This window comes from Alligator sinensis, unplaced genomic scaffold (assembly GCF_000455745.1).
Source record: "Alligator sinensis unplaced genomic scaffold, ASM45574v1 scaffold28_1, whole genome shotgun sequence".
NCBI lineage: Eukaryota > Metazoa > Chordata > Crocodylia > Alligatoridae > Alligator > Alligator sinensis.
Genome location: NW_005842133.1, coordinates 1,651,336 through 1,667,440, shown reverse-complemented (window position 1 = coordinate 1,667,440; position 16,105 = coordinate 1,651,336). Strand labels below are relative to the sequence as shown.

Sequence of the window (16,105 nt, the reverse complement as noted above, 5' to 3'; positions counted from 1 at the left end):
AAGAGAAAAGAAGAGTAAAATTTTAATATTTTGCAACTCAGTTGGATTTAGAAATCATAGTCAGGCAAATCCTCCTTAGATTTTTGACAGTATTGTACAGACAATTAACAGATACAATGACCATTACTAAAGTTCTTTCATCAGCAGCATACACTTAACTAATCTTCAACACTCAATTTTTCACTTGGGCTTTGTGTGTAGAGGGGGAAGATGAATGCAGAAGAGTCAGGCATGATGCCTCCACTCTTGTGGACTGTGGAAAATGTTCCCTTCCCATAAGACAATAGTGGGCAAAATGCGGCCCGGGGGCCAGATGCAGCCTGCTAGGCCATTCTATCTGGCCCGTGGGGCCCCTAAAAAAATTGGAAAATTAATATTTATCTGCCCCTGGCAGCCTGTCATGTGGCCCTTGATGGCTTGCCAAAACTCAGTAAGTGGCCCTTTGCCTGAAATAATTGCCTGCCCTTGCCAAAGGCCCTGTGCATAGAGTAATTCAGAGAAGTGATGATGAACTAGGCCAACAGCTGGAGAGTGGGAATGAGATCCACATATGACATAACAAAATAAGCTTCCTCTGTGGAAATTTTGGCCAGAGGTTTATAATTGTCCATCCCATTCAAATAGTGCTTTAAATTTTCTTGTGTGTTTCTATTAGTGAACATCTGAACATACCAGAAAACCATATTATGCCACAAAGAGAAGAAACTTACCAGGTGTTTCAGTTCCTTCATGAATTGTGAATAAAAAAAGAACATGAAAAGTTCTCATACTAATCCATTTAAGGATATTTACAAAAAAAAAAAATAAAGGAAAATATCTCTTTTTAGAGACAGAGCTGTTACTAAATACTCCCATATTTTATGGACATTTAAGTATTAAGGAAATATTATGAAAGTATTATGGAAACAGTGGATGTTGATGTGTCTTTCTATATAGAGCTCAAACTCTGTCAGTTAATATTCCCCAACTTTAAGTGTGACTAATGACACAATTCATGGCTGAATGCATCTCTAGGTATATTAAATGAAAGATATAATTTTAACTGGCACTGAAAAAAGGTGAAAGGACTCATTTCTTAAGAAAACCAGGTTTTAATAGAGGAGCACCCCTCACCCATAGTTAAGCTGGATGTCCTTGTCTATTTAAAGATTAACTCTTCTAAATGTCCTCTAATTCACATGTGTTCTTGAATTATCCCAAAATTAGGTGTGCCTTATGTGAATGTTGGATAGAGATAATGGAGAGAGAGAAAGCACCCAGGGAGTTTCAGCAGCCTAAGAGAGTGCAGAGACAAAGGCACGGGAAGGACAGACAAAAAGCTGGGAACCCTGAAGCTCAGTTTAGTGAGTGGGCTAGAGCTAGAGGGCTCAGCAATAGAAAAAAGGCCAGAGGCCGAGAAGGTCAAAACCCAACACAGGAACAATGGCAAGCTTGCTCTAGGTTCCTCAGTGTCATGGCGCGGGGTCCAGTAGGATGGCCGTGATCTTCCTAAGACCCCCTTTACCGTGCCAAGTTGACCCAATGGGCACCCTCGACTCTCGCCCGCCACGTCTTTGCTGATAAAATACATATTTGGAAGGCTGCCTTTTATGCCCTCTTGGTCATGTTTTGCTGTACACTCAGACCCCGTGGATTCCCAGAACCCTGGTAGGTCCCACTCCAAGACAGATGGTATAACGGGTGTTTCGGGGCACCCTAGCCTTATGGGCTATGCGTGGCTCCAACCACCCCTTTACCACACCCCAAGCCTCACAGATGGAACTGATGTTGTTCAGTCTGGGCCTTGTTATAATTTGGCCCCCTTGTCCTCCCTGGGCCCTCTGTGGCCCTGTCTCACTCTGCGCCCTCTCTGGCGTTTGTCAATGCTGCCTCCTCTCTGGGGCTTCTGAAAGGCTTCCCCCCCCGGGGCTTCTGAAAAACTTCCCCCCGCCCCGGGGCTTCTCAAAGGCTGCCCCCCACTCTGGGGCTGGGGTCGGTGCACCCCGAATGCTGCGCCCTCACTGGTGCTGGGTTCCCCACACTGCTGTGGGTCCCCTATGAGGCCTCCTCCTTCCCCTAATAGCCTTCCCCAAACCACCGGTCTTTAAACAGCAACAAAGCACAAGTCCCTGGGCTGTAACATAAATTCAAGCCGCCCAGCTAAAACATCATTCAAGCCTACTGGGGAATACTTTGTCCCTCAGCGCTGTCAGAAGCTGCTCCTGCAGTCAGGCCTCTCATCTCTTCTCTGGGAGAGCTCCTTCCCCCTTGGTTGCTGGCAGGGAAATGCCCCCCTTGCTTCAGCCATGGGGTTTATATGTGCCAGGCCCAGCCCCCCTTCGGTCAGTTGACCGCTGGCAGGTGTGGGTCACTAACTGCTCTAGTTGCCCTGGTAACCAGCAGCTGGGCTTTCACTGCTAGGGCTTTTTCTCTAGCAGTTTCCCCTCTTTAGGAGCAGGGCACCTTAGTGCTCTGCAACACGCAGGCAGCCTCCTTCCTTTCTAAATAATAACATCAAAGGCATGGCAGGCAAGTAAAAGAGGTGAGGGCTCCTAACATTAGAGCTGGGGCAGGAATTGTGTGGCCATCAGAGGGCATCGTGGCTGCCCGGGACCCAAACCTGTAAGAGGTTTTCAACCTTTTTAGATTCAAGTCCCCCGCTTAGTAGACTCAAGGCTCCCCTCCATAACTTCTGTGACTTGATTAGTACCCCGTTTCAAAAACTGTTTGTTTTTTTTTATTACAGTGCTTACCTCCTTATAGAAGGGCCAGGCACTGGGGTTGGAAGAGTGGGCAGGCAGAGACATCCTGAGCTTGGCCTTATCTGCTTCTTACCTCAAACCTCACACAGGGTGTTCCAGGGGTTTAGGTTGTAGCCATGTTGGTCTAAGGATATAGGCAGCCAAGGTTCCTTGGGTGAATTTGATATCTTTTATTAGACCAACCCAAATGGTTGGAGAATAGTTATTAAGCAAGCTTTCGGGTTCAAAAACCCTTCGTCAGGCTCAGGAAGCTGCAGCAGTCGGTGTGTGCTCTTCCTGGATGGAATGAACAGTAAAGAAGCCAGGGGCTGGGCTGGGCGGGGGAGTCAGTTGCCAGGCAGATTGTAATGTATCAAAAATCCAATGTCTATGTTTAGTCCCTGATCTCTAGTATCCAGCAGGTTGATGAAATGGAGCTCATAGGCTCGTCTCTGGGATGTGTTGTGTAAATTTCCCTTGAGGATCCAGCACTCTGTTTGATAATCTCTGCAGTAGCTTAACATTTTCACCAAAATTGATTATATGGTATATGCATGGTTATGCACCCAAAAGTATTTCTAGTTGGCCAGATTTCACAAGAACAGGATAGTTCCAGGGGAACATTCAATAACACTTCAAACCCAACCACTGTAATTTGAATTTAAACCTTGTTTTGTGTCATATCATGGCTGACTGTACAGTTTTACCATGAGGTTAGAAAATGGATTTGTATAGGATGGTTTGGACAGGAAAATTTCTGCCTCAGGCAGGAGGTTGAACTAGATGACCTCTGGAGGTCTCTTCCAGCCCTATTTCTCTATGATGCAATATCTTCAGCCTTAATAATATTTCTATGAGAGGTAAAATAAAAGCTTACTTTGCATTGTTCTTTTATGCTTTCTTATTTTCTAACTGAATCTAGTTTTCTTTGTCTAGGAGTGAATAAGTGAATTCCATTTCTAGACTAGTGCTTTTATGTGGTATGGCTCCCTCTTTCTGAATTGCATATTTTGTACTTACAGGGCACATCTACACACAAATTAAAGTGCTTTAGTTAATGGGCATTAAATCTAGTACCTCTGGCCACTTTTACATGTGCTCTGGGGGTGGGGAGGGCAGCACTTTAATTAGAGTGGCTCCGAGAGCCACTTTACTTAAAGTTTCACTCTGCCTCCCATATTAAAGTCCTCACACTTAAAAATGAGCTTTAGTTCAAGCGTCCCCACCGCCATTTTTAAGCATGGGGATGCTGCTACACGAAATGCAGGAGGCTGCTAGAGCACAGGAATTGCCACCCTTCAACAGACTCAATGGTGCACATGTAAAAACACCACCACTTTCAGAGCACATGTAGAAACGCCCATTGTTTTTAAGTGACACTTAATGCGCATTAGCCGATTTTAATGCGTATTAACTAAATAGCCTGTTTTTAGTGACGCTTTAATGCACATTAAAATAAGCTAACATGCATTAAAACACATGTGTAGACGTACCAACAGTGTAGCATAACTAAGAAAAAGAGAAATTAAATTCACATATGAATGATATGTGTGAACAACTGCATCATCTTGATATACTACATTCTTTATTGGATCACAAAATGATGCAAGATTTGCAGAGGTGTAACACCATGGCATCATGCCTGCTGCGTCTGCCACACAAAGTCAGCAGTGACTTCTGGTTGTGATGGTGTGGCTGCAGTGGCAGCTGTTTTTCTCCACCCCATAACTCAGCACCTGGGGAGGCCCCGGTCACCCTATACCACTGATGCCACTGGAGATTTGTAGGCAACCTCAGATTTTTCCTTTAAATGCCATCATGGATAAATACTCTATGGTGAGGGAAAAGGTGGTTAAGGCATGGGAGAATGGGGGAACAGGATCACTGGAGTTGGAGAAATGATGATGGAAGTGGTAGTAAGGGAAAAGATTTCAGGTGAGAGGAGTGTCCAGTGTTTGATGAAGTGCAACAGGAATAGAGGAGAGGAGGAACATGAGAGGCGTGAGTGACAGGGTTAGTGTGGGGCCTCTCTTCTCCTGTGTGCCAAGAACATGGTATCATATTGATACAGAACAGCAATCTGGTCCTCATAGTTTTTAAATAATGATGCATCAGCTGTAACTGATACTGCAATTCCGGTGCTGTACCCTGGGAATATAAAGCAGAAAGTACCTGAACAGATGACGCTGGCATCTTCCCAGTGGAAACAGTTATGGGTGCCTCGTCCCAGGTGAAAGCACTGCATCAGGTAGGATTCATTCCCATTGCACTGTACATAATCCAGAAGAATATTTCCTGAGCCTTGACCATAGTGGGCACTTCCTGGGGCTGAAATGGCCGGGCCACATCCAAGCTGCCTGCACACCACCTGAGCATTGTTCATATCCCACGAGTCATCACAGACTGTTCCCCACTGTCCCTGGTAATAAATTTCAACACGGCCTTCACATCTATTGCTTCCGTTCTCAAGTCTCAGTGAGATTTCTGTGCAAGACAAGAGACAATTATTTATTATTGCAAACTGGCTAGTGATACACTGTAGGACACTACACTGATAGTGTAGTGATAGTGCCCTACACTACACTATCAGTGATAGTACACTGATAGTGTAGTGTCCTACACATGTAGGACAGTGTAGTGTCCTACATGTAGTGATGTCCTACACTACATCAGTGTAGGACAAGGATTTCCAGCTGGCACCCTGAAGTCTGCCTGCAGGAAGATTAACAAGGGGTTAATTTGCATCTTCTGGGCTCCCATCCACCAACGCAGGCCTTGCTGCTCTCTCTACAACTCTGCAACAGCAGCCAGGGGCTCTGGGGTTGCCTTCCTACTTCCATTTCCTGCATCTGTCCCAGGGGGTGATGTGCATGCAGGAGCCATCACTGCAGTGCACAGGTGCAGGGGGGAAGTCCAAGGCTGGTGAGTTTGAGGAGAGCTGTCTGTAAATGTGCACAGTGGAGTGGCTGCCCTGGCACTGTGGAGCAGTGTGGCAGGCCTCCAGCATGTACCATGCAATTGGGGGAGGTGTGTAGGGGTGAGGCCTTTCCTTGTCCTATTGTGGCCTGCACAGTATGTGATCCCCAGCCACTGAGCAGTTGGATAGCCCTGGTATAGCAAATCCACAACCCGTATTTGACTCAGGAACTTTGTACCTGCCAAGTGATATAAACCAAGAGATATCAAATCGAAATTTAAGTGAGATTAAGGTTTGCAAACACTTTAAGTGTCTTGATTCTATCCATTACTTATGGTAACACAAAATTTAGCAAGATTACTTGGGGACCCAGTGTTTCCTTTAGGTGGCATTTGAGTAATGCTAATATTTTGTCACTGTTATATCAGACACCAAGATTTTCTAGGCTCAAGTCTCTGGGCAATAGGACTCAACTTGATCCCACACTGCCTTGCTGTTTCCTACAACTTGTGCTCTGACTACCCTCTGCCTGATCCCCTGGATTCCTGACTCTGCCTGTTCTTAGACACTGTTCTCAGATTGACCGCTGGCTTTCTGAATGAGCTTGTTGCTGGAAGCTGCTCATTCATTAGTTCTGTCTCCAGTCTGCATCTCAACCCCTGCATGGCCCCAGACCTGGCTGTGCATCACCTGGTGTGATAAGCAAGAGACCCACATACTAATTGGCTCTAGCAGCTTTAACATGCTACCCAAATGGCTCAGAAAGGGAAATCTGCTCTATATGGTAATTTCTTAATGATCTATCATCTGTAACTGATACTGTAATTCCTTCAAAGCATTTGTATAAAGGAAATAGAGCCAAAAATACCTGAGCAGATGACACTGGCATCTTCCTGGTGATTACAATTATGGGTACCCCACCCTCTATGAGAGCACTGCTCCAAAGAGGATTCATTCCCATTGCACTGCACATCATCCAGGAGAATATTTCCAGAGCCCTGGCCATAGTGGGCCTTTCCTGGTGCTGAAATGGCCTAGCCACATCCAAGTTGGCTGCAAACAACCTGAGCCTCACTCATATCCCAGGAATCATCGCAGACTGTGCCCCACTGCCCTTCATAATATATTTCAAAGCGGCCTTCACACCTACTGCTTCCATTCTCCAGCCTCAGTGATATTTCTATGTAAAACAAAGAATATATTTTGCCTTTATGTGTTTTTATGTTTTTATATTAGCTAGTAAGAGCTGTTTAAGAAAGTAGCAACTATTCATTTTAATATAGAACCTATGAATATAAAGATGTTGGATCTCAATTACTTCATATCTGTAGTGTATGTATGTAGTGTAGAACACTTATGCAGTAGGTGCATGAGCAACGGGAGAAATTTTCTGCAGTAGTATGCCATCTATGTAGCAAAGGTACAATTCATAGCAGGCATATACCTGATCTAGCTCAGGATATTTTGTTCTTAACATTTTACCAAAGTAAAACTGAAGTCCATGTAAGAATGACACGTGAGCACATTTGCACTGTTTGGGTTCTATGCATACTTTTAAAGCAGTACAAAACTTTTCAAGGTGCTTGAGAAGCTAATGATGCCTTAAGTGGCTTTCAAGAGTGATACTGAAATTTTTTTGTTGTTCCCACAAAGAGGCCTTGGTTTTCAACTTATGACTAATTTTGGAATGTTTAAATATTCAGATTTTCAAGAAAATGCAGAGTTTCCATATTTGAAATTCAAGCCTTTTGAAGGGTTCTGTCAAGGGGAACACCCAAGGATTGAGACCTGGAAGTTATGAGACCAGGGGTGGGCAAAATATGGCAGGCATGCTGGATCTGGCCCACCAACTGATTGAATCCAGCCTGTGGGGGCCCCCCGCCACTTGACTCAATGTGGCCCATGGCTGCCTCCATGCAATTCTGCATGGGGTTGAGGCCCACCTGGGATAGCCTGTGCCACACTCCAGCCTGCTTCTGCCAGCCTGGCCCTGATCAGCAGCACACAGCTCTCAGCGGGGTACTCCCAGTGCCTCTGCAGCCGCCTGGGTGCTGCTCTGCTCCCCTTAATTCCAGTGGTGGCTCCTCCTCCCACTCTTCCTGTGCCAGTCCTGGCCAGGAGAAAGGTGGGTGGTTCCAGCCCTAGCACACAGGGCACTGGCTCCCACTCCCAGCTGCCTTCCATCCACTCTATCTGCCCAGTGCAGGCAGCTGGGAGCTGGAGCCACAACCTCGTGCACTGGGGCAGGAACCATCCTTCTGAAACTTCCTTCCAGCCAGAAGCAATGCAGCAGAAGGAGGAGGAGAAGCCAGAGGAGAAGCTAGTGCAGGAGGAGTGGGGAACAAAGCAGCACCCGGGTGGTTGCAGCCACACTGGGAGCAGCTGTATGCACCGGCTGGGGCAGGGCCAGTGGGCATTGGCTGCACTGCCCCAGCCAGTATGTACTGGTGGGAGTGTCTGGGCCATGGCCTCATTCGGAGCACTGCAGTGGCAGCCGTGGACCACTCTGCCAGGGCGATTTCTGCTGGACATGCCCACTACCCCTCCTCCTTCCCCTCATTTCCAGTCAGCTCCCAGGACCTAGCACTCAGGTAGCTCCTCACACACAAATGCGAGTGCACACACACACACCGTCCACCCCCTCACCCAATGCCCTCCCACAGGGCAGAGGCTGTTCCACAATCCTGCCCCATGATCCTGGCCTCACCCACCCATCTCACTCCTGAACACTGCTCCTCACTCGCCCGTGGCTCCACTCCACATAGGAAGTTTTAGTGAGTTGTTGAGTTTAGCAAGTTGTTGAGGTTGGGTAAGGGGTGGGTGGAAAGGGGATGACCTGGCCCGCAACAACTCAAACTCCTTATGTAGTCCCTGTGCCCAAATACTTGCCCACCCCTGTACTAGCCCCCTTTTAAAAAATTGGCAGGAGTTTGTAAACTTTCATTTCCCTTAAACCTATGCTGTATTTATTCTTGAGCTTGTGTATTTTTGAGATAAGATTACCTGGTGCCTCTCTTCCTTCAAGAGCTGTGAATGAAACGGAAAACAAGTTGAAAAAAATCAAACAAAGCCCTCATATGAGTAACATCACCTATTTTTTAAAGAAAAAAATATACAATTCCAAACTCTGAATATCTGAATACAAATGTAGGTGTGAACTTTGCCAGTCACCTTTCTATGTAACTGGGTTCAATATTCAATATCCCCTACCTGTTTGCAAAGGTGGATTCAAAACTAACACTTGTGACTAGTTCTATCTTCAATTACACTGAAAGAAGAAGAATTTTATAGAGAAAAACTCTGGTGAAAAAGGGATGTGCTAGGATTGTTTCTTTACAGAATCTTATTTTTATAGAGAAGTCAAACTGATAGTCCTGATAATTAAGGGAGATACCGTTTTCTAAAACCTCTGAATTCCATGGATTCTCCTGAAATTAGGTGTGCTGTATGACAGTGCTGGTTAATGTAGAGTTACGGATCTGGGGACATTTGAAATATGAATCCCCCTGCAAAAATAACATCAGCTTTTCTTTAATTTGATGCATTCTAGCAACTCATTTTAGCCTCAACCTTTGGATTTAATTTTTGATTCCCAAAGGTGATGCATCCTATTTAGAGCCCCAGTCCAGCTTGTGGCTGGCAGCGAGTACACACGCATCTCAGGGTGGGCAGCAGGGAAAGGGCCGGGGTTGAATTGCCACAACAAAGGATCAGGCCCCACTCACCTTTCCTGATATCTGCCCCAAGGTGTACATGCCTAACAAAAAGTCTTCATGTTCTGTGTTTTGGCACGCATATTAGGGGTCGCCAACTCCTGGATTACACTGTTCATACAGGCTGAGAAGCCAAAAAACTTTCTAGCTTGCCAGTGTTCACTGCCTCAAGAGATCATATGGTACCTCTTGACCATGACCCACAGGAAGCCAGAGTAAAGAAAAGAAAAGGCATCTTGCAAAGGTGTACCTTTATCAAAGACATTTTCTATTTTATGGCCACATAAGTGGAGTAAAGCAAAACAAGCAGACAGTGCCCAATCTGTTTTTTGCAAAAGTATGTCACGTGCTTTCCATGAGAGAACGGAAAGAATAAAGCCAAAAGGAGGGGGGAGTGTTAGTGTGAGGGAAATTGGGAGCATGATAAAGAAAGGATATTGAGAAATGGACTATGAAGCCAGTTAGTGGGTATGGGGGATGGGATTTGGAAAGTGGGTACAGACAGAGGGAGTGGGAGAGGAAGGAAGACAGGAGAAGAGGTGGCATAGGGATGATCCACTGGTACCCTTCTGCTGTGGGTATGCCAGGACCTGGGGATTAATGTCTCTCTTGGACTGTTGAGTTCCTCTCCTGCCACCAAGTTTCTCCTAAGACCTTAGGGTGAAATGCCCCTTTCTTTAGTCACATGGTGAAAATATGCCTTCAACTCCAGGAGGATTATTGCATAGCTACAGAAAACAGTTATGGGGGGAGACAGGCATAGGGTATTAGATAACACACCCAAATGACGCAGGGGGCATGCTGCTTCCCACAATTTCTTTGTAATCATCTCTCAGCCATAACTCATGCTACTATTCCCATGAAGCACATGAGGTATAGGAACGTGAGTAGAAGCACCTGAGCAGATGACACTGGCATCTTCCTGAGGACCACAGTTATGGGCGCCCCACCCATTGTGAGAGCACTGCCACAAAACAGATTCATTCCCACTGCACTTCACATCATCCAGGAGGATATGTCCAGAGCCATGGCCATAGCTGGCATGTCCTGGGGCTGCAATGGCCTGACCACATCCAAGCTGGCTGCATACAACCTGCGCATCATTCATGTCCCAGGAATCATCGCAGACCGTGCCCCAGTGCCCTTCATAATAAATTTCAACGCGGCCTTCACACCTACTGCTTCCATTCTTCAGCCTCAGTGATATGTCTATGTAAAAAAAGAGTATTTTCTGTCTGCATGTGTTTGTTTTTTTTATATTAGCTAGCAAGAGCTGCTTAAGAAAGTATTATGTCCTCTCCATTCACCAGCCTCAGAGATGCATCTGGGGAGAACACAGGATATAGCAATTGCATTGTTAATATATTCATGCTGTTTTCAATCTAAAGAGACTTCCAGAATGTAGGAAGAGCCTGCACACTGCCTGGATGGAGCAGATTCTCCCCTGAATACCTAGGTTAATGCCAAATATATGAAGAACTTTTCTAGGATACATCCCATGAGGTAACAAAGGAACTTTCTTGGATTGGTAACATTCAATAACATTCAATAAGAACAACTGCAAAGGAGTAAGTGTAGGAAGGAAAAATCACATGCACAAGTATAAAATGGGGAATAATTTCAATAGCTGTTGTATTCAGGACATTCTTGCTCTTTACTTCAGTGGTAGAGGACTACATTTTTAGCATAGTTCTGGTGGTTGAGTAGTGGGGGTGTGTGAAATGGGCTGTATTCGCTTCAGATTTGGATGTGGATTAGGCCCGGATCAGGGATGATGATTCGATTAGTTGATTCAGATCACTGTCCTGATTCGATTCGGCTGAATCCGAATCTGAATGTTCAATGCTGATTCAGAGAATCAGCGATTTGGCCATAGACACAGCTGTAAATAATTTTTCTACATACCTTGAGGTACCAGGCAAAGCTTGTGAATGCTGCGGGGAGGTGGGGCCCCCCCCGGGGCCAGGGGGGGGGGGGGAAATGGGACCCCCGCATGCTCGGCAGTGAACCAGGAAGTGGACTGGAAGCAGTTCCGGTCCACTTCTGGGTCTGCCGGAGAGCACACTGGGGGGCTCTCCTGCACCCCCGTTGCTCAGTGATCAGCCATGGGGAGACCCTGGGTGCACCCCCAGACCCAGGAGGCACCAGCCACGGATCTGAGGGTTGTGGGGGGGGGGGGCCCAGTGCACCCCGCGGTGGACCCAGATGTGGACTGGAAGTGCTTCTGGTCCACTTCTGGGTTCACCACCAAGCACGTCTGGAGCCCCTCCACACTCTTGTGGGATGCTCCATCTGCCACACCATCACAGCATTGACAAGCCGCCTGGTACCTTGAGGTATGTAAAAAAAACATTTAAAACTGTGTCTATGTCCAAATCACCAAATCCCTCCGAATCTATTTGGAGAGATTAAAGGGTTTCTTGATTCGATTCAGATTCAGAGATTCAGCTACCGAATTGGGCTGAATCTCCACTATATCGAATCAGAGACTGAAGCTTCACGCAGCCCTACTGAATAGCATAAACCACCATAACAGGCAAGCATATATTAATTTTCCATGCAAGTGGAGACTGAGCTAAACTAAAGATTCATGGGACGGCATGGCTTCAGGAACAAGGGGACTGAGAACAGTGGTGCAAACACTAGAAAAGTCTTGGAAATTGGCCCAGACAAGATGTTAGGAAAAGGGCATTGTAAAGTGCAAAAGGTAGCAAAAAGTATACTGTAAAATGTATGCCAAAGATAATTAAAAATCTGACTTACTTGCTGCTACAGGTGTTGTTCTTCCAGGATCTGTTAAAGTGGAAAACACAGAAACAATTCTCATCATAGTACATAGATGCTAAAATTACATGAAGAAACAGCAAAATTTGATATGGGGAATAATACAGCTACCAAGTAAAGATACTCAGCAGGGGTCATGTTATCACTAAACAATTGTGCCTTTATGTACTTATACCTTAGTGATAAACATGGTTTGTGTTTCAATCACTTTGAATTCAGTAATCTGGAACATATAGCTTCGAAGAATAGGTTTCACACTATACTCAAGGATAATACTCAAGGACATCATATTAATCCAGCATCTGACAAAAATTCAAGTTACAAATAAGTATTCTGCCTAACTTCTATGCTGACTTGGTTCCAGAACAAAATGCGACAACTGGATTTATCCACCTCCAGTTAGACATCTGTTAGGCCAACAAGACATACAAACATGGAGTCATGATAACTGAATGCCCCTTGAGGTGCAGAGCCAAATCTACATTATTTCATAATGCACTGGCAGCCCTATGTTAGGAAAATGAAGATCGTATAGGCTCTTGGTTAAACAATTTATGTCTGAATGTATTGCATAGCCTGGATCGCAGACAAGTATTAATAGGCCACAAAGTAGGTCAGTTGCATTTCTCACACTGGGCAATAATATAATGCATTTTTTCTTTATAAATACATATTTAAAATTGTGCAGTTTTGCTACCGTTTTAGTTAAGTGTTGTGCTTGATGGAAGCAGGGGCTTAGGTTGTAGCCGTGTTGGTCTAAGGACATAGGCAGACAAAGTTCCTTGGGTGAATTTGATATCTTTTATTAGACCAACACAAATAGTTGGAGAATATTTATTAAGCAAGCTTTCGGGTTCAAAAACCCTTCGTCAGGCTAAGGAAGTTTCAGCAGTTGGACACAAAGTTGAAGTGGACGCAAAGAAGATACGGAGTTCTGGTGTCATGTCTTCTGCAAATGTGACCAGAAAAATGAGGGAATAACTTATTAGTGAGAACAAGAGAACAAACAATCAGTAAAAGAGGAAAAATCAAACAAAACAAAACACAAACAAAAAACCCGAGAAGACCCCCTCTTCTCTCTGAAAACTGAATTGTTAGTTAATAGGTTTACATTCCAGACTTTGTGGAAAAATGAGTTAAATATATATGTATTAGCCCTTGACATTTGCTGCTGGGTGTCAGAATTACGTCCTAATAATAATAATTACTAGTATAATTTTAAGTGAAGTTGGCATATTTTTGATGTTATCATCATTGGTTTAGGAAAGTTGTAAGTAAGCAGATGGCACAAAAGTTGTGATGTTAATATCTGTTTTTTGTGGAAAAAGAAAAACCATCAGATCTTACTCCTGTACAAAAGCAAACTAATTTAAAGGAAAATATGAGATCCATGTAGAAAGGAAGAGTATGATACACCTCCCAGCAGGACAACTTTCCAGATATATAACATGCTGCAAAGAAACTGTGTGATCTAGCCTTAACCTTCATGATATACAAGCCACAATTATGGCTTACGTTCAAGTAAAATTCTAAGAGAAGTGGCCCATCTCAATTCAGTAATTACCTTTAATAAATGCTGATCACATTTATTCACATTATTGAGGGGGCATGTACCATGCTGCTAACACAACAAGGGCAAACAGTTTTCTACCCACCTTATAGGCTGTGTCTACACAAGCTGCTGACTATGCAGTTGCCCAAAACTGCTACACGCTAGCATCATGTGATAGAAACTGTGATGCAGCACTACTACACAGTATCCTGCTCAGTCAGCATCACAAAAAAGACATTTGTTGGCGTTTCTGCCCTCAGGCACCTCCCCTCCCCCAGAACAAGGCATCTGCATCTTAAATGTAAAGCCAACAGTATAACCTACCAAAGTAAAACTGAAATTCATGTAAAAATGACATGTGAGCACATTTGCACTGTTTGGGTTATATGAATACCTTTCAAGCAGTACAAAACGTTTTAATGCAGAGTATCCATACCTGAAACTCAAGCTTTTTTTAAGGGTGCTGTCAAGGGGAACAACCAAGAATTGAGGCCTGGAAGTTACTAGACAGGGGTGGGCAAAATACAGTATATGCAGTCCAGATCATTCCCACCAAGTGACTGAATCTGTCCTGTGGGGGATGCCTGCCAGTTGACTATTTCCAGCCCATTGCTTCCCCCATGGCACTCTGCATGGGGCTGAGCCCCATCTGGGGTAGCCTGTGTTATAGTCCAGCCTGCTCCTGCCAGCCTGGCCTGGTGAGCAGCACACAGCTGCAAGCAGAGCTACTCCTGGTGCAGCTGAAACCACCTGGGTGCTGCTCTGCTCCTCTTGCCTCCAGCAGTGGCTCCTCGTCTTGCTCCTGTTGCAATGCTCCTGGCCAGGAGAAAGCTGGGTGGCTTATGCCCCAGTGCATGGGGCTCTGGCATCCACTCCCAGCTGCCTTCCTTGCACTCCACCCGCCCTGCACAGGCAGCCAGGAGCTGGAGCACGAACCCCATGCACTGGGTCAGGAGCTGTCTGGCTGAAGCTTCCTCCCAGCCAGGAGCAACACAGCAGCAGCAGCAGGAGGAGCCACCACAGCAGGCAAGGATAACAGAGCAGTATCCGGGTGGCTGCAGCTGCACCAGGAGCAGCTGCACCAGAAGATGTGCATTGGCTGAGGCAGAGCCAGTGGGGGTAGGCTGGAGTGCGGCTGAGCTGCCCAGGTGGGAGCATCTGGGCCTTGGCCTCATTCAGAGCACTGCAGGGGCAACTGTGGACCGTGCTACCTGGGCAAACTCTGCTGCACATGCCCCCTGCCCCCTCCTCCTTCTTCTCATTTCCAGTCAGCTCCCACAACCTAGTACCAAGGCAGCACCCCACACCCACACCCACACAGATGCACCTGTGTCACACACACCCACCCACCCCATGCTGCCCCACAGGGCAGGGGCTGTTCCACAATCCCACCCCATGATCCTGGCCTCACCCACCCATCTCACTCCTGAACACTGCTCCTCACTTGCCCGTGGCCCCATTCCACATTTTAGTGAGCTGTTGAGTTTAGCAAATTAATGAGGCAGGGGGAGGGGGATGACCTGGCCCACAACAACTCATCAAACTCAATACCCATTTAAAATCTTACCTGGTAGTTCTGTTCTTTCAAGAGCTGTGAATCAAACAGAAAAAAATTGTCATATGAATAACTTTAGCTATAGTCTTAAAGTAAATGATCTTGTCCAGAATCCTAGGAATGTGAGTAATGCATGCAAACTTTGTGAAAGTGTGGCTGCAAATGCAAGTGTGAATGCTGCTTTTCCCATTTTTTTATACCTTGGCTCAGAGCCTATCACCCAACATACATTATTTTTTTCCAAAGCATTTCTGTCTGATTCCATCTTCAATCATATAAAATGGAGAGTATTTTATCATGGGTGGATAAAGTGATTTTTCTCCTTGAAAAACCTGTTTTGTTATTGGACTACTGTCTTACCAATATTTAAAGTGGGCTGGGTCCCTTTCTACTTAAAGATAAATATTTCTAAGCCTTCTAAAATCCATTCTACCTTAGTTTGTCTGCCTTGTGTGCTGCAGAGTAGAGTTATTATGCTGAATTTGAACAAGAGGTCCTGATATATAGACCACCATCAACAAACTCCCCTAGTTTTTAAGCTTGATGGGCTCTCCTACTTCTAGTATTAGCTTCTAGATACATGTCTCTGATCTACGCTAAACTGGGCTCAGTGGCTTCCCATCTAAGTTGTGGCATCTACCACTGTTGCAAGGAAATAAAATTGGTATTCAAAAGGTATTGAAATATTTACTTGGCTTTAATACTCACCTAACAATGATGACCAAAGAATTACTCTCAAGACATGTACTGAATCACTAAAAGGCTTTCCAGCTTCTTGCTCTAAGTCTGCTTAAGTCAAGCTGATATGCAGAAGTACTTGAATCTGCTCTGCAGATATTAGGTATACAGGTAATTTGAAGCCCA

At 45.3% G+C, this 16,105-nt stretch overlaps 1 protein-coding gene across 1 annotated transcript in view; it reads right to left on the bottom strand.

Annotated features, from left to right (window-relative positions):
• The window catches only part of LOC102367779 (deleted in malignant brain tumors 1 protein-like), an 83,384-nt gene that overhangs the window by 52,151 nt on the left and 15,128 nt on the right, over positions 1-16,105 (bottom strand). Inside the window, 5 exon segments of the mRNA XM_025205926.1 lie at positions 4,884-5,204; positions 6,497-6,808; positions 10,221-10,559; positions 12,114-12,192; positions 15,254-15,277. Of these exon segments, the coding sequence (XP_025061711.1) occupies positions 4,884-5,204; positions 6,497-6,808; positions 10,221-10,559; positions 12,114-12,192; positions 15,254-15,277 (1,075 nt within the window).